Source organism: Hemitrygon akajei, chromosome 6 (genome assembly GCF_048418815.1).
Source record: "Hemitrygon akajei chromosome 6, sHemAka1.3, whole genome shotgun sequence".
Classification (NCBI taxonomy): Eukaryota; Metazoa; Chordata; class Chondrichthyes; order Myliobatiformes; family Dasyatidae; genus Hemitrygon; species Hemitrygon akajei.
The window spans coordinates 123,238,019-123,256,686 of NC_133129.1; the positions used below are offsets into that span (position 1 = coordinate 123,238,019).

Below are 18,668 nucleotides of genomic sequence, written 5' to 3' on the forward strand. Positions count from 1 at the left end.
TTCATCACAGGTTCAGACAGAACCAAGCACAGTGCCTCAGATCAAAGTGGAACCCAAAGAACCCAATCAGTTCCTCAGTGTCCACACAGGTAGGAAATTGAACAAGGACTGCAGTTTCTCACAGGGCGCTCTCCAGTGAATGAATTTGGGTTTCCATTAGTACTGGGCAAAAAGATACATTTACTGCGCCTATTGAACAAGTTTAAGATCTGCTGAAGCTCAATTAACTTGTTTCTAGCCAAGAGAAGTTGTTGAAGACCCAGCCTGGAAACACAGGCGCATCAGCGTGGTGCTGAAGGATTGTTGCACTACTGGAGGTACAATCTCTGAGAAGAGCCGCAAAACTCGGGCTTTACTTTACACATTTATGAAAAATGCAATCATATTGTTTCAAAGGAAAGCCAGGACATTTTGGAGATCTCCCACTGTGTAGGAGTGAATACATTGTTTAGCATGGGAGTTCCCCGTTTGGTTAATTTCAGAAAGAGGCCACTGCATTTAACTCTGGTGTGGTGATCCTCCTAGTGGTTTTAATCACATGAGCTACGATAACAGCACATTTGGAAAGAGGTGAAATCATCAGACAAAGTCAGCATGGATTTGTGAAAGGAAAATCATGTCTGATGAATCTTATAGAATTTTTTGAAGATGTAACTAGTAGAGTGGGTAGGGGAGAGCCAGTGGATGTGGTATATTTAGATTTTCAAAAGGCTTTTGACAAGGTCCCACACAGGAGATTAGTGTGCAAACTTAAAGCACACGGTATTGGGGGTATGGTATTGATGTGGATAGAGAATTGGTTGGCAGACAGGAAGCAAAGAGTGGGAGTAAAACGGGACCTTTTCAGAATGGCAGGCAGTGACTAGTGGGGTACTGCAAGGCTCAGTGCTGGGACCCCAGTTGTTTACAATATATATTAATGATTTAGACGAGTGAATTAAATACAGCATCTCCAAGTTTGCGGATGACACGAAGCTGGGCGGCGGTGTTAGCTGTGAGGAGGATGCTAAGAGGATGCAGGGTGACTTGGATAGGTTAGGTGAGTGGGCAAATTCATGGCAGATGCAATTTAATATGGATAAATGTGAGGTTATCCACTTTGGTTGCAAGAACAGGAAAACAGATTATTATCTAAACGGTGGCCGATTAGGAAAAGGGGAGGTGCAATGAAACCTGGGTGTCATTGTACACCAGTCATTGAAGGTGGGCATGCAGGTACAGCAGGTGGTGAAAAAGGCAAATGGTATGTTGGCATTCATAGCAAAAGGATTTGAGTACAGGAGCAGGGAGGTTCTACTGCAGTTGTACAAGGCCTTGGTGAGACCGCACCTAGAATATAGTGTGCAGTTTTGGTCCCCTAATCTGAGGAAAGACATTCTTGCCATAGAGGGAATACAAAGAAGGTTCACCAGATTGATTCCTGGGATGGCAGGACTTTCATATGAAGAAAGACTGGATCGACTAGGCTTATACTCACTGGAATTTAGAAGATTGAGGGGGGATCTTATTGAAACGTATAAAATTCTAAAGGGATTGGACAGGCTAGATGCAGGAAGATTGTTTCCGATGTTGGGGAAGTCCAGAACGAGGGGTCACAGTTTAAGGATAAAGGGGAAGCCTTTTAGGACCGAGATGAGGAAAAACTTCTTCACACAGAGAGTGGTGAATCTGTGGAATTCTCTGCCACAGGAAACAGTTGAGGCTGGTGCATTGGCTATATTTAAGAGGAAGTTAGATATGGCCCTTGTGGCTAAAGGGATCAGGGGGTATGGAGAGAAAGCAGGTACAGGGTTTTGAGTTGGATGATCAGCCATGATCATACTGAATGGCGGTGCAGGCTCGAAGGGCCGAATGGCCCACTCCTGCACCTATTTTCTATGTTTCTATGATTACTGGAAACTTACTGTCTTATCGCCAAGATATTTATAAGAATTCAAAGAAATTAAAGTGAAACTTTCCTAAATTGCTTGCGATGGTGATGGTGATTAACTTTTAGTACTGAGAAACTAGATATTGCACCACACATTAGATCTTAAGTCCTGACGAAGGGTCTCGGCCCGAAACGTCGACAGCGCTTCTCCCTATAGATGTTGCCTGGCCTGCTGTGTTCCACCAGCATTTTGTGTGTGTTGTTTGATTTTAACCACTTGCCCCCCATTCGCCTTGTCCCTTCATTCTTCTCTCTTTCTCTTCCCGGGCCTTTACCCTCATTCAGGTCCCTGGTTAATCAGTGAGTGAGGGAATCGGCTGTATGTCAGGCCAATATTCAATGACCGTTGGCCTCAGTCCCTTCAGCTTTGTGAGTGACCAGTTTAGAGTCAGTCATGTCTCACTGGGTGTGAGATATGTGGTCAAAAGAAATGACCACTGGCTGGGCACCACTGATATGGGTGCTCAGCTCCCTTCGATGTGTCAGGGCTACACATGTTGCTGGGCTGCAGCACTGGCAGATCCATGGTCACTCGGTCTGATCACGCAAAGCAGCATGGGAAACTCATGGACGTTTCTTTGGTCCGTGTGTTTTTTTTTTTGACGGCGCTGTTCCTAGCCAGCTCCTTTTAGAGTGTGAAGCAGCTTTAAATTCTGCAACAGAATAAAAAAAAACATCTTGTGGGCTGAAATTGAAGCAGTCGCACATAAAGTCTGTACCACCCACAGCTTGGCAAAGTGAAGCTTTTCTGTTTTGTTTTACACAGGGCAGGTTCTATCCTCCCTGGCCTAAATTTATAATGTTGACCCTGGCTCTGAACGTCTGAACTGCCTTTCTCAGGTCCTACATGTACTGAGTGGGTTGAAGTGACAAGATGCAGGAGCCTCAATGCCTGGGTCCTGCTGTGGCTCTCCCAACATCAATGGGGCTTTGCCATGTGCATGGGGAAAAGATGGGAGCTCTGTTGCACTGTGGCAATGGTCCTGGAAAATGTTTGATTCCAATATGTGTACTTTGCTAGTTGGATATTTCAACCAAACTGTCATGTGGCATAGGCCTAACCACCTCTTCTCACCTGACCCTTCCTACCAATCCCCTGACGAATGGCAATAGAGCGGCATCAGTCGAGGGGCTGGGGCAAAGGATTTCCTCTGGTATGCCTGTTGACTGGATTTGATTTTGAAATCAGTTATTGCTGTCGTGTTTGATCAAATGATTTCTGTTGTGTATACTTCCCACACATTCTGCTACAAGGCAATAGGAGAAACATCCCAAATAAGTAAATCATCCAAATTATGTGAACTGATTTTAGACTTATCGTCCTGGCCTGTCTGTGTTCCATCCTCGCCCTTTGACCCCCAACCACTACCTTTGTGACTCGGTGCTGTGACTTGACTTTTCTTTGCTGTCTTCTCCCAGATATGCAGCTGCCGCCTACACCACCAAGCAGCCACAGCAGTGACAGCGATGGATCGCAGAGTCCACGGTCCCTCCCACCGTCCAGTCCCGCCCGGCCACAGGCTCGGTCATCCAGCGCCATCTCAACGTCTCCTCTTCTCACAGCTCCTCACGTATGTCAATTGAGGCACAAGTTAGCAAAAAAAAAGAAGCCATTGCAGAAAGAATCTCAAGGTCTTCAGCATACAGGAGAACACTTAAGAATATTTACATTCAGCAACAGAACTTCAGTTTGGTTCTATTTCCATCTGGGCTTTCTCTGTCTGATCACTGGACATGCCTGAGAGCCACTCACAGCCCTTTTGTGGTTTGTTTCGCTCTCCCCTCAGAGTTAGCTGGGGGTTCTACCTGAGACTCCCAAGCACCTTTCATCCGGTGACACCAAGGGAGTACTGCAAGGGTGATCCACTGTAAGAGGCCCTTCAGATAAGATAAACTGAAGTCCAGCCCTCCTCTCAGATGAGGGGTAAAAGAGGTCATGGCACAACTGCAGAGAACTGTTGGGAGTTCTCCTCAGTACATCCCATGTATTTATGGCTCAACACATCACTAAATTATTTTCTGAGCATTATAGCATTTGTGTTTGTCAAAGGTTGCTTTGCATATCTTGTTTGCCGCGTTCCTTACAGTGAGTACACTTCAAAGGTACTATTTTGGCACTTTGATAAATCGTGAGGTTAGGAAAAAGGCCTTATAAATGGGGGATATTATTTGTATAATGTATTAAGCTCCAGGGAGACTCTAACACTTCTTGCCGGCTGAAAGAAGGGAGAAGGAGCCAATGAAAACATAACTGAAGGGTTTTAGCAGCGGTTGGAACTTGTGGATGTCAGAGAGGAGAAAAGAATGGAGCTTTTTTATAAAAGAAAAGCATAGCAACAGAAGCCTTTGAAATAGCAGGCAAAGTTATCCGCTAAGAGGGAGATAATTTGGACACATCTGAAGCCCATTTTACAAGAAGTGTTTCACTTGGTATTTGAGTACTTCAGCCCATGAACTGATGTGTGTGTGTGTGGGTGTGTGTGTGTGTGTATTAGTGAGTTCATGAAAACGATATTGATGGGGTTTTTCAGCAGTGTCCTTCAATAAAAACAAACAGGCAATTGTCTAAATGCTGTGTATGGGAGGGAAAAATTTATTTCTCACAACCCTTGCTTTTACTTTAACCATATCCAAGTCACATTTTCAGTCCAAATCTTGATAGGGTTAGAAGAGACACAGGAGACTGCAGATGCCAGAATCTGCAGCAACAAACAATCTGCTAGAGGAATTCAGGAGGGATGAGCAGCGCCTGGAAAGAAAATGTCAGTATTTTGGGCCGAAGTCTTGGATGCAGATTTTTTTTGTGTGGTTCCAGGCAGGTTTAATCACTTCCATGGCAGGAGTGAGCATCTCACTGAGGGGCCCACCATGGATAGAACTCGCCCTTCAGTAGCTTAGCCACATCACTGCCACTTGAATGTAAAGTTTAACAATAAGCAGCTGGTAGGCCCTTCAACCATGAGTTTGGCCTAATTCCATGATCATCAAATTCTCCACACCGTGTACGTACTTCTGCTAAGATGGACTCCAGCTATCTCTGTCCTGACAATACTTGATGCTGTGGCTCCAGAATTCTTTTATTTCAACTCGTTTTTGCACTAACCCCACAAGTCCTTAATGCTCAAATACTTAACGACCTCCAAACAAAATGAGTAACCAATCAAACCAGAAGGAACTGTGGCAAAGCGATAGAGCAAAGCTGCCTTCGGTGCATCATTTGCAGGGTTTTTATTTGTGTTTAATACTGTCCTGCAGCTTGTAGAGCTGTGCCTCACTGTCCCAGCGACCCAGGTTTAATACTCACCTTCAATATTGTCCGTGCGGAGAATGCACAGTGACTGTTCGGGTTTTCTTCAGTTATTTCCGTTTCTTCCCATGTGCCATAGACGTATGGGTAGATTGGTGACCTGGCCACTGTAAACTGCTCCGAGTGTGTAGATGAGGGGTAAATCTGGAGGTGGCTGTTGACCACAATGGGAAAAATAAAATGAACCTAGTGCTAGATTTTGTTAAGTGGGTGCTCAATGGTCAGCGTGGAATTGGTGGGCCAAAGAGACTGTTCCAAGTTGTATGATTCAATGACTGCAATTTTCAGAATGCGATACCAAAAGATTTGTGAACCCAAGTTGTCTTTTTTTTTGTTGCCCTTGATAGAAGCTCCAGGGGACGTCAGGCCCCCTGCTGCTCACTGAAGAGGAAAAGCGGACGCTGATTGCTGAGGGCTACCCTATCCCTACCAAGCTGCCTCTCACAAAAGCAGAGGAGAAAGCTCTCAAGAGAGTTCGAAGAAAAATAAAGAACAAGGTAAACAAAACAATTAACTCTCCCCTCTCTCTAGCCCCACCAACAATTTCCCCACAAGTTATATTTCTGTTAGGGTGGGGATGGCAGCAAATGCTTCCAGGCCATCAGAGAAGGGCTGAGCATTGTGGTGAGTTACAGTGAGAGAAGGGCAAAGAGGGACGATGGGGAAGGAGGCTGGTGGGAGTGGCTTGGCATGGTTTTCCCATGGATAACTAGCAGATCTTCAACACTATTTCATTTACTTCTTACTTGAAGTTTTTAGTGTTACAAATGCATTGCATTAGCACGTAGTCTACAACTGTGGTAAGTATAATTACTTTCCTAACTACCCTAATCAATATTAACTGTGTATGTGCAGCACATTATTCTATTCAATTCAATTCAAGTTTAGCTGTCATTTATCCATATATGAATACAGCCAAATGAGACAGCGTTACTGTGAGGTCAAGGTGCAAAGACACATTACCAACAGTCACACACAGCAAGCACACACAAGATCACAATCACATAATAAGAGTCCTGACACCTACCTGCGCCCCCCCCCCCCCCACGAATCCGCGGCTTGGTGCATACAAGTCATCAAATCCGTATAGAATATCTATAAAAATACAACAGTGCAGAATATGTGTGTGTATATAAATGAAAATAAAATGTAGATCCCCCAGTCCACCAATATCATCTGTCGACTGGCCCCGATGCTTGCTAGGCGACCCCTCAGTCCATTTGAAATCTTCACTATGCCTTTCCTGCATTGGCTACTGTTGGGGCCATCAGAAGCTTTCTTTTGATTCCTGTGAGTGGGCTTTTATCACTATTCCCAAGTGTAATTAAAGCAAGACAATTCTGTGCTTCAAGCTGAAATTTCTTTTCATTCAGCCGTATACATGTATACCAGCAGATGGATCAACGTTGCTCTGGAGCAAGATGCACAACACAGTACAGTCGGCCCTCCCTATCCGCGAGTTCTGCATGCGCGAATTCAACCAACCGCGAATCGAGAAATCCCAGAAATGCTCTTCCAGCATTTGTTGTTTGAGCATGTACAGATTTCTTTTTCTTGCCATTATTCTCTAAACAATGCAGTATAACAATTATTTTACATAGCATTTACATTGTATTAGGTATTATAAGTAATCTAGAGATGATTTAAAGTATACGGGAGGATGTGCGTAGGTTATCGTGGATCGGGATTGGAAAAAAAACCGTGTTCTCTTACTAAGTAAGTCGGAACAGGTACATCCGGTATTATTTAGCGTCAGTTAGTCAAACATTTGTCTTAGTATATATTTTACCTTTCTATGCATATAAAACACTTAAGAAAAGTACATATTTCAATAATTAAACCACCGCGTTGCTTAGTAATAATTGTAGCTTTCATCAGGGCAGGGCCATTCTCACTTTATCCTTTAAAATTGTTCCGATCGTTGACCGACTGTAGCCTAACACTTTTCCAATGACCAATGGCGTTTCACCTCTTTCTGATCTCTTTATTACTTCCACTTTATTTTCTATGGTGATAGTGATTATTTTCGTGAACAGAAACACTGCAGATTCAGAGCTCCACCGGGCCTTAATGTCCACCGCTCTGAGACAGGTTAAATAAGGTCTGGGATTCCGCTGGGTCCTAATGCCCACTGCACTGAAACAGGTTAAATAAGGGACTTGAGCATCCACGTATTTTGGTATCCGTGTGGGTCCTGGAACCAATCCCTCATGGATAAGGAGGGCCGACTGTACATATAACTCACACACAGCACATGGAACACTTACCTAAGCAGGTAATCTAATCATAGTTGGTGACAGGCGTTTACCTAATCAGTCTATTGGGGAATGGTTGGGATTGAAGGAACCACTTGTTTTCCTTCATTCCTGATATTCCTCTCCATTGATGTTAATACATTCAATTGGTTAATTCCCTCTAATCCTGTCTGTTTTCTATCTAATGAGCGAGGTTAATCTTACCCCTAAATCTTTGATTTCTACATGCAACACTAGATTATTTACTTCTTTGTTATAGTTTGAACGATTCAGTATTATATAGCAAAATAGTGCAATGTAATGAAATAACAAATAATGTACAATTTTGTTAATTAAATTCTAAGTATCTGACTTAACTAATTACGTAACACACATTAACTATTATTATCAAATATAAATTGTCATTCAGAATGCTTATTGCTTCCTATTGACCACTTCCACATTATCACCCGATAAGTTTCTGTTCATTTCCTCACAGCTAGCATTCCAATTCTGTTGCCCAGAGCCTTCTCGACATCAGTGCCCAACGTGGCTTTCAGCTTGTGAAGAACGTTCCATCGGATCCCCTTGTTTAATTCCAGTGTGTAATTCGCTCACAGCTGTTGGATATTCAATATAAAATCCATGATTAGATTAGAATTAGAGTGTCATGATTAGATTCCATTCTGAATCTAGCTCCCTCATACCAATCATAGAGTATACATTGACGCTCAGTCTGAATGCCTTGATAAGATTCAAGCCCTTGTTTAATTGATTGAAATATAAACCATCTGAACGGTTGATTAAATTCCAATCAGTAATTTACTCCCCAGTATCAGTTTTTCTATATATGCACTATCTGAGTTGTTGATTATATTTTGGCCTCGGAGGAAAGCAGGAGTTGAATAACTGTCACTTGTTTAGTCACTGTAAACACAACAATGCCTCCTTACTCCGGGTTTATCTGGTTGATAAAGCCTTGTGTAAATCCTCTTTTCTTTTGGCGCAGATTTCTGCTCAGGAGAGCCGGAGGAAGAAGAAGGAGTATGTGGATAGTTTAGAAAAGAAGTAAGTAGTCACTGCGACATTGGGGATCCTGGTCTGTGCTTGCAGCACCTTGTGCAAACTCTGATGTTTTTGATCTTCCTCCTGCTACACTTCTACAACAGTTCGCAGGAAGTCTTGCTTTGTTGCATTGAGACTAGTATTGTAATATGAAAGCCGAAGGATCGTGTATATTTGACTCTTCTGAGAGAAGATTAGGGGTTTCTGTCTGATGCACCATCAATAACTCTCTCTGAGACGTAAAGGCGAGGTATCGGCTTTTATTGACTGGAAGAAGGAACAAGCAGTGGTTGACCACCATACTACATCCTGGAGACAGAGAGGCCGGGCTCAGGCCTCAATCGCCTTTATACAGGGGTCTGTGGGAGGAGCCACGGGAGCAGTCAGCAGGGGGCGTGTCCAGACAGGTATATGTCGTTCACCGCACTGTCTGTCTTCTTCTTGCACCTGGATGTGCGCTATTCTGATGAGGACTTCTCCCTGCCAATTCCAGCAATCCTACGTATGAGGAAATACTTACACTGGACCTTTCATGAACCTCAAACCCACTCTCAAAATCTGGCCAGAACTGAATTTGGCTACTGCACTGAGCTTGCATCATATTCTGCTAGTGTGAAGAATGTTTTTCCAAGCAACATACCTATATTTTTTTCTGATTTAGTGACACTAATAGCAAACTTTACCCTGGCGTGAGATAAAGGAGAATAAAATAAAGGGGTGCAAGGAGTGAAAATATTTACAGATTCTAACCCTTTTAGGGAAAAAAATAATCCCCTTGCTGCCTTAAGTGGGTGACTCCTTATTTTATAGAGCGACTTCTAGTTCTAGATTCACCGACAACAAGTAATATCTTCTTCACATCCACCCTGTGAAGATCCCTCAGGATCTTATATTACAGTGTACAGACCCACTGCTCAATGCAGCGTTGAGAATCGAGAAAACAGGCTTCAGAATCAGAATCAGGTTTATTATTACTGTCTTTTATAACGTGATATTTGTTGTCCTGCAGTGGAATAAGGTACAAATTTGTAAACTTACCATAAATTACAAAATAAATAACAGAGAGGCAAAAAGGAGGTAGTGTTCATTGGTTCATGAACCATTCAGAAATCTGATGGTGGAAGGGAAGAAGCTGTTTCTGAATTGTTGAGTGTGGATCTTCAGGCTCCTGTACCTCCTCCCTGATAGTCAGATGAAAAAAGGATATGTCCTGGATGGCAGGTGTCTTTAGTGAAAAATGCCACCTTAAGGCACCGCTTCTTAGAGATGTTCATCAGAGGCACAGTCCTTGGGAGGGTTGTGCGTGTGATGAAGCTGATTGAGTCTACAACCTTCTGCAGCTTCTTACGATCATGTGCATTGTAGCCTCTGTACTAGTATTTGGTGCTAACAGTCAGAATTCTCTGCACAGTACAGCTATAGAAATTTGCAAGAGATTGGTGACTTTCTTTGGTGAAAATTGCAAAAGTCTTTCCTCAGACTCCTAATGAAGTAGAGCTGATGACAAGCTTTTTTCTTCAAGACCACAACCATCATTAAGACATAACTGAAATCCAGTTTCAAGAAATATTGCCAGGATTAAAGTTCATTAGAACGGCAGGATTTCAAAGGCACCACTTCTATAAGAATGCAAAGAGAGAGTCCTGCCTGTGCAAATAGTCTTGAGGAGAGAGTCCTGCCTGTGCAAATAGGTCTAAGTTACACTGTATTTGATCTGGGACTGTTTGGTGCTAATAGTGCATTTAGAAAACAGGAATAGAAAATTTGCCTCAGATCGTAGTGGTAAGGATGAGAAGTTTTAAAATGCTTAGGATCTAGAATGAATTCTACCTATGACCATTTTGCTTAGGTTATTTTGTCTTTGACAGGGTAGAGACTTACACTTCAGAGAATAACGAGCTCTGGAAAAAAGTGGAGACTCTAGAAAATGCAAATCGGTAAGTGTTTGTACAATCCATGCTCTTCACCTCTTTCATTTACGCCTCCCACTATTTCCTCCTTTGCTGTCATCCTATTCTTAGAGTATGTTTTTGTTTAGTGCCATTTGCTGTTAGAGGAATTCACCAGCGTTCATGCCCGTGTCATTTATATTAATGCACTTGCCCTCGTACAGATATTAACCTGCCCTGCAAGAGGTTCACAATAGTTTTACTTTCAACCAGAAGCAACCCAGCAAAGCTTGAGTCAGATAGTCTAATATACTGCTTACCCAATTTCATACTCCATAAAAGCATTCAAATGCAGTTTTTCCACTTTTTGCTGAACACATTGAGTTAAAACATAAATACAAGAAGGTCTGCAGATGCCGTAAATCCAAAGCAGCACACACAAAGCACTGGAGGAACTCAGCTGGTCAGCCAGCATCCTGAAGAAGGGTCTCGGCCCAATATGTTGACTATCTATTTATCTTCATAGATGCTGCCTGACCTCCTGAGTTCCTCCAGCACTTTGAGTGTGTTAAATCAAGCTAAAAGCTGTGCCAAGTTTTTAATATCATGGAGTGTGAGTGGGGACCCTCCATAGAATGAATCCTGTCTGACTAGACCAAGATAATATCTGTGTCAGTGTGAAGGACAGGGATCCCAGCTCCTTTTGCTTCAGCCATATCTATCACCTGTCATCACTGCACTAAAACTCTGCAGACTAATGCACTTATTGAGCCTTTACCCGCTCCAGACGAATGGTCCAGGATTTCTCCAAACTCTGTAACTTCCTCCTCTATAGGCAACATTCCCACCACATGGCATACTGCTAATTGGCCATAATCTCATAAAAAAAGCACCCTGGTAATTGGGTAGGTCTTTCTGGTTCTGTCTTAAGACAGTTTCAATCTTGTATAACAGGGAGAATGTTCTTGGTTAGCTGTGGTAATTGTGTGCCCAAAATCCATGATATGTTGTTTGGAGTGCTGTAAAGATCAATTCTTGGCCTATTCTCACTCTACATGCTCCCAGGAAGTCAGATTATTTCAAAATGAGGTGAATTACCACAGCTATGCAATGACACACTACTGCATTTGTCTGTTATGCCAGATGACCCTGAGGCTCTAAACTCTTTGATCTGGTGTCTTATTAGCAAAACAGAATGGATGAGTTCAACTTCTTTAAACTAAATAAGGAAAACATAAATGTTGGTTATTAATAGCAATAAAACTATGTGAATCTTAGAAACAAACTTAATCATCTGGCCTTATAAATCAAGCCAGAAGTAAAGAATTTAGGTATTATTATTGAGTCTGAGCTAAATTTCAAGTCACAGATTAACCATATTATTAAGACTGCTTGTTCATTTAAGGAACATTTCAAGAGTTTGATTTCTTATAACATCTCAAAATGCAGAAAAATTGATACACGCTTTTGCTTTTAGCTAATTAGACTCCTTTTCAGGACTGCCTCAGAAAGATATAACTCGGCTGCGGTTTGTTCAAAATGCAGCAACGCCAAAAAAAAAGTCGGAGCACATTTCACTAGTTTTGATATCGTTACACTGTAGTTTTAATGTGGGCAAGTCCTCCCTCTGCTGGCAGCATTAGGTACCCAGAAAACAGCAGTTTCCAAAGCTGATCGTACACATTTATCACCCATCCCCAACTGCTCTTGGGAAAGTGGCGTTAGCTGGCTTCTAACAGCTGCTCTAGTCATCCAAGTGAAAGTAATTCCAACATTTCAGTAAGAAGTTCCAGGAGATTGAAGAAAGGACAGCAATATAAATAGAGGGAAAGTGTGTGTATAACACGAAGGCACAGTTGCAGATCGCAGCATTCCCACGTTTGCTGCCCTTGTCCTAATGAGCAGATGTTTGTGATGTGTTGTCAAGAAACCTTGGATGACTCTTCAGTGCACTACACTGAAATCAGAGTGCGCCTCTGGTAAAAGATGCAGATTTTTAAGTTGGTGTAAGTTTATCACTGGGTGTTTTTAAGGTGACTGAGGATGGGCAGAGTAAACTAGGCAGTGCCAACCTCTGGAAGTATTGTCCTCAGTCACAAACTACAGTGAAGGCTTGGTGATCCAGCACAGTGCCACCTTTCAGAGCGGTGCCAAGGCAGGGAAAGCAACAAGAGTGTAGCCGAGCCAACATTTGATTAACCTGCATCAGCCAAGTCCAGCTTCATCAGCCGTGACCACTGGCTCGTCAACTACCCATTCTACTGAAATGCCCAGATAGAGCCATTCTATTTGTGGAACCTGGTAAATGACCTTTCATCACACCAAGTTCCGTATATGAAGATGAGGATTTAAACTGTAAAATCCGGTTCTTAGAGCTGTCAGGTACTTGTACTAATTGTTGTACGAGCATGTTGCCTGCTGCCAGATTTCGATAAAAACCCATGACGCTAAACTGTGAATCCAGGCAATACTGCTGTCTAATCATCTGGTAATTGCTTCTATTTAATTCATGACAGGTAATTCTTATTCTCCAGTTCTGGTCTTCTGGTTGCTTTTCACAAAATCAAATTAACAAGATGTAAAAGATCAAAAAGGGCTCATATCGGTTCGGAAATGAGTTCCAAATAGGCAATGATGACTACTTTTCCTTGTATCTAGCAGCAAAGGAAAATGCAGTTAGATTCCATCTGGTTGATGCAAGCCAGCTCTAAAATTCTAACCAGGAACATTAAGGGTTGACCTTAAAACAACAGACAGATGCATCTTCACTGAAAGCTGACTGCTATCTACTGGTTTAAGGTGTTCAGGGTATTGGTCTTCCTCGTGAATGATGCCCAATTGTCAGACTGGCAATGGATAGGTTGGAGGGTGCCAGCCCTGAGAAGAGTGGATTTGATTTTGCATCGCGAGTATAAATAGGCAAATCCAGGGAAGGGAGTTTATTAACTCCCCACCGTTATTAAAAAGTGGGAGGAGTTCTACCAATGCAGCTGAGCCTCCTAGAAATGAATGTAAAACCACAATGTAGGTTGTAAGTTCCAGTTGTAAAGATTGTCCCCTGCAGGCGGAGCACAGCCACAGCCCACGTTGTTGTAACTGGATGGCTTAGTTTAGTTCCAGATTGACGACTTCTTCATGTTGGAGCCCATCACGGTCAGATCCACCTCTGTCGTTCTCTGACCACTACCTCCTCTGAAACACCTGTCCCATTCAGGAGGATCAGAGGGCAGGCGGGGGGATGCAGATGTTGAGTATCAAGCTGCCAGCCCCAGAGAACATTGGGGAACTAAAGAGGGAGTACGTATGTTGGAGATCCGTGAAAAATTCTTCATCCACAAAGAGGTTCAGAATGCAGGGCAGAGTCAGAGAGAACTGCCCCACCTCCAGACAAACTTACTGCAACTTCTCCTGTACTTGGCAGGGGGTGGGGAATGTGAGGGAGGAACTGCAACAGGTGAAGAGCAGAGAGGCCCAGCTCTTTGACTCTGAATCCTTCAAGATATTCTTCAGACCCAGGGTTTGCTTCATGGAGCAGAATGAAGTGTGCTCACTGTTCTTCTTCTAAAAAGTTCGAGGCAGTTCTGTGAGCTATAGCCTCATGAAGAGGACAGGTCAATAAAATCCTCATAGAAGGATATATTGAAGATCTGCAGATCCTTCTATGTTGGTCTGTACAACAGATAGCATAGCTTCCTAGAACTTCCACTCCACTATCATGGAGGTGTTAGACAAATCAAGAGGGAGGAGCTGAAGGAGCTGACTGGTTCCTTTGATTCAAATAAAACTCCCAGAAGAAATGACTTACCAGCTGAGTTGTACTCTGTGGACCTGCTGAAAGCGTACAATGTCATGCTGACTCCATGAGAAAGAACATGTCAGCTGGTTGCTGCAATGTTACCTGTCCTTCATGAGAAAGAACCTTTGTCTACAAGAAGAAAGGGTTAGGGAGGACATCAGGAATTGGAGACCCATCTTGTTAAATTTAGATTACAAGATCCTGTCCAAGGCCATTGCCAACAGGGTCAAGTCTACTCTGGGACACACGATCCACCCAAACCAGACTTGGGCAGGAAGATCTTTGACAGCCTTGCACTGCTCAGAGATACCTTCGGCTGTGTGCAAGACTGGGATGGTGGCAGGTCAGCTTGGACCAGGAGAAAACCTTTGACAGGATATCACACGTGACTGTGATGGACGTGCTCTCCAAAATCAATGGAACTGCTCTACACAGATATCTGTAGTGCAGTTAAATTCAACAGGTGGGAAACTGGTAGTCTCCCCATCAAGTCTGGAATCAGGCAGATTTGCCCACCTTCCCCTGAAATGGGGGCAAAAATGTATCCAATGTCGTTCTCATCCTGATGACCTCCTTCGAGTGTGGCTGTACCAGGCTGTGTGGAATCAAGGTACGTAGGCACCAGGTGTCACTTCATGCCGAGGTTCTGTCCCAGTGTTATGAAGAACGTGCCGGGCCCCACTGCCGCACTGCATCTCAGTCAGCTGGTTGCTGCAATGTTACCTGTCCTTCATGGAAAAGTTTTCCAACCTTTGCCCACAAGTCTGTGTGGAGTGTTCTGCAGATACAGCAGAAAAAGGACTCAGTGGATACTGTGGAGTCACTCCCTGAGCAACCTGTCCAAACCACTTGACAGAATGTCTTATCACCAGAACTCACCAACAAGCACCAAGACCTTACTTGGCTTGGGATGGGAGCGAGAGGGTCCCTCCCATTCAGATCCTTCCTGCATGCTTGGAACATCGCAGTCGCTGCGCACTGCCTCCGAGAGGAAGGTTGAACGGACACTCACCTCTTGGTGAGCTGTGGATTGCAGAGAGTGTGCGGAGAAAGGTGCAGGGGCCTGAGTCGTGGTTCATCCCAGGCAGCTGCGTAATAGACGACTCTCTGATCTGATCTGCGCGATGTCCCCAGGGATGCACACAGAGACTGATATCAAGTGGTGCTGGGAGATCGTCAGCTCACGGTCTGCCAGTACATCCATAGAGAAGTGCTGAAGGATGAACTGAAACCACCGTGAGGGCTTAGTGGGGAAGGATTCTGGACGGGAGGTGGGGGCCTGGTTGGGTGAGGAAGCCTGTCATTTATAGTATTTAGTGGCAAAGGAGCTATTTGTTTAAAAGTATATAATTTAACACTAAACACATTGTCAATGAATGTAAGAGTGAAAAGGTGGGTTGCGTGGTTTATTCTTGTAAATATACTTGATTATGAATAAAGTTTATTTGGTTTAATAAAAAAAAGGCTGTCTCCCATTTCAGGACTCTACTGCAACAGCTGCAGAAGCTGCAAGCGCTCGTGGCTGGGAAAGTGCCTCGCCCCTGCCGGGTGGCATCAACACAGACAGGAACCTGCCTGATGGTAAGAACCAGGATGGAAAGGGAATCTTGTTAACCACAAGCTGGGGAACGGGGACGGAATTGCAAAAGGATCCTGATCCTGAGATTACCCAGTGCGGGTAATGGGAAGGGTCTGCAGTGTATTTCATCCAGAGCTTTGGGATGGGGTTAAACCAAAAGTCAGTGAGCATAATTCTGGTCTAGGTTTACCCGCAGAAACACAGGAGCAGAGTTCACAAACTGATAAGCTTTAGCTACAGTCTGGCATATTGGTGCCAAAGCAGGAACACACTTCACTAAGAAAAGGGTGGAATTTAATGGCAACAACTCAGTAAGTGATTTTTGAATCAAGAAGGATGAGTAATGTGTTTAAAGAAAAAAATGTAGGATGAAATGAAAGAATTGGATATCATTATCTATAAAACACACTGGGATATTTGAATTTACTAAACCTAATAAAACAGAAAATACAGGAAATACTGTAAGTCAGACAGCATTTGCAGAGAGAGAGTGAGAATTAAAGTTTGATGAAAGGTCATTGACATTAAACAATATTTCTGTTTGTTTCTTCATCGAGGCTGGATGGCCCGCTAAGCATATCTGGCATTATCTGTTTTTATGCTTATTTCCAATGACTGTATGTTTTGCTGTGGCAAAATCCAAGTTTCCTTTTTACATAAAGTTTGATACTGTTGTGGTGCCTCCCAGTGTTCAGCACACCAAGTTCATTATTGGCAGATTTTACCAGAGTTTGTTTGTTAATGATTAATCAAACTGCAAGATGGCAAAAAGTTGGCATTAAAGTATTCTCCTGGTCAATGCCAGCACACTGTTCTCTGATCAGAGTACGCATAACACACTGATGAATACCTTCAATATGCCATTATCAAGTATGTACTTCCACGCTGCCACACTGTAATCAGTAAGATTTATTACCTAAGTATGCATACAGAATACAGCTCTGAGATTCGTCCTCCCACAGGCAGCCACGAAAGAAAGAAACACCATGAAACCCGTTCAAAGGAAACATCAAACACCCAATGCGCAAAAAAAAAAGCAAATGGTGCACATGGCAAAAAGCAAGCAAATCATGCAGAATATTCAACACTAAACTGCAGGGTCCAAGGAATGTTCAGTTTATCTCTGTGTCATTCATTGAGTGCAGAGTTGGTCCACGTCAAAGTGTCCCAATCAAATTGCGCAAAATAGCAAAACAGAGAGTAACCAGAAACACATGTATCGTGAACCGCAGAAACAAGTCAACAGCCACGAGCTGCACTAATCACATGTTGACGTGTGGACCCAATTCTCCTGCACCTTCCTTCAGCAACAGCGAAGTGAGAAGGAGAGGGAGACCAGTCTAACGCAGGCAGACGGCTCTAAACACCTGCTCTTGTCCTTGCCAGTTTCAATCTTGCTTGATGCTTTAATTGGCGAGGAGTAATGGAGCCAATCATGGGTCCGCGTTTTGCCACTAGGACACGTGCTCCAGTCTCAACCTCACTGACTTCCCTTGGAGACAGGAAAAACGCCAGATCACTCAAACAGTCCGAAAACACATCAGAATGTAAATTGCAGGCTTCAATCACACGCAGTTCAGTGGGAGAAGCATATTTAAAAGAAGAATGCAACTGTCGCAGTTGGTCACTGGCTCCATCTTGAAAGTCTTATTCCTCTTCCTGATCAATTGCATTCAGTGTCTGCACACTGTACCAGTAATTACGGAATGTGCCGGTCATTCCTCAAATAGATTTAGTGGTGGCATAATGACAGTGTCTACATGTTTTAAACCAACTGCGCTACATTTGACACAATCAGTTTTCTTTCACAAAAACTGAAATTTTGTGTAGGCCCTCTTAATGGTATTTTGTTTGTCATTGCAGGTTGTGATGGTCTGTTTTGTCCTTGTCCTGGGTTCCTTCATGCCCTGTCTCCCTGAATTTTCAACTGTCTCTCAGACAGTCAAAACAGCTCCACTCTCTGCTCCTGATGTCTATACAACAAGTCAGAGTAAGTACTTTTCCAGTGGATTTTCCCACTCTCCTGTTATCCACGAGCTCCTTGTGAATAAATAGACAGTTGAAGATTGTGTTTTGGCCACATTATATCAGCACTAGCTCTAGGCTAGCAAGTGACTAGAGCTTGGACAATGTTAGGCTAGCAGTCCATTGTATAACCATGTTAAATGGTTAAAGTTGTCCACGTACTTAACTGTAGAAATAAGCAAACATAAACTAATGCTGGATAGTGTTTGGAAGAGCCACTCAAACCTCAGAGTTGCTCCAATGAGAGGTGGGCAGCGCTTGGTAGAATTAAGCGTAGTGCAAAGCTGGGCTTTGTTATGAATGTCAGTCGAATCCATAGCTGGACTGTTTGGATGTTTTTCCTTTACAGCTGCATTAAATTGGCTGGATCTAGTGCACCAACTTCTCAACTAATGCTCAAGGTTCTGCTTCAGATTCAGCAGATCTAGGGTCAAGGGTTTGGGGGGTTCATACCTTCAGAACACACATTAAGTCTTCCCAAGCCGCACCTTGCCTTCCAATTAATTGATAGACGGAATTACAATGGTGCAGCCATTATGGAAACTTGGTGGCAAGAGGGACAGGACTGGCAGCCCAACATTCCTGCACTTCACTGTTTTAGATGAGACAGAGGGGAGGTAAATGAGGAGGTGAAATTGCATTACTAATCAGAAGGAATGCCACTTTTGCACTCTGGGTGGACATACTAGCGGCTCATCAACTGACGGAAAGGATATATGTCAAAGATGAGAAGGGTGTAATCACTCCAGAGTTATACTATAGGCTTCCCTATTGTCACCAGGAGATAGAGTAGTAGATTGATTATGGAAAGATGTAAAAGTAATGGGTTTGTTGCAGCATATG

The 18,668-nt window shown here is 43.3% G+C and overlaps 1 protein-coding gene across 2 annotated transcripts in view; it reads left to right on the top strand.

Annotated features, from left to right (window-relative positions):
• Positions 1-18,668, top strand: part of creb3l1 (cAMP responsive element binding protein 3-like 1) — a 188,476-nt gene that overhangs the window by 145,238 nt on the left and 24,570 nt on the right. For both annotated transcript variants that reach the window (XM_073049177.1, XM_073049176.1), the window contains exons 4-10: positions 11-89; positions 3,350-3,501; positions 5,585-5,734; positions 8,481-8,539; positions 10,405-10,473; positions 15,703-15,802; positions 17,664-17,790. In XM_073049177.1, the coding sequence (XP_072905278.1) occupies positions 11-89; positions 3,350-3,501; positions 5,585-5,734; positions 8,481-8,539; positions 10,405-10,473; positions 15,703-15,802; positions 17,664-17,790 (736 nt within the window). The remainder of the gene's footprint in view (positions 1-10; positions 90-3,349; positions 3,502-5,584; positions 5,735-8,480; positions 8,540-10,404; positions 10,474-15,702; positions 15,803-17,663; positions 17,791-18,668) is intronic.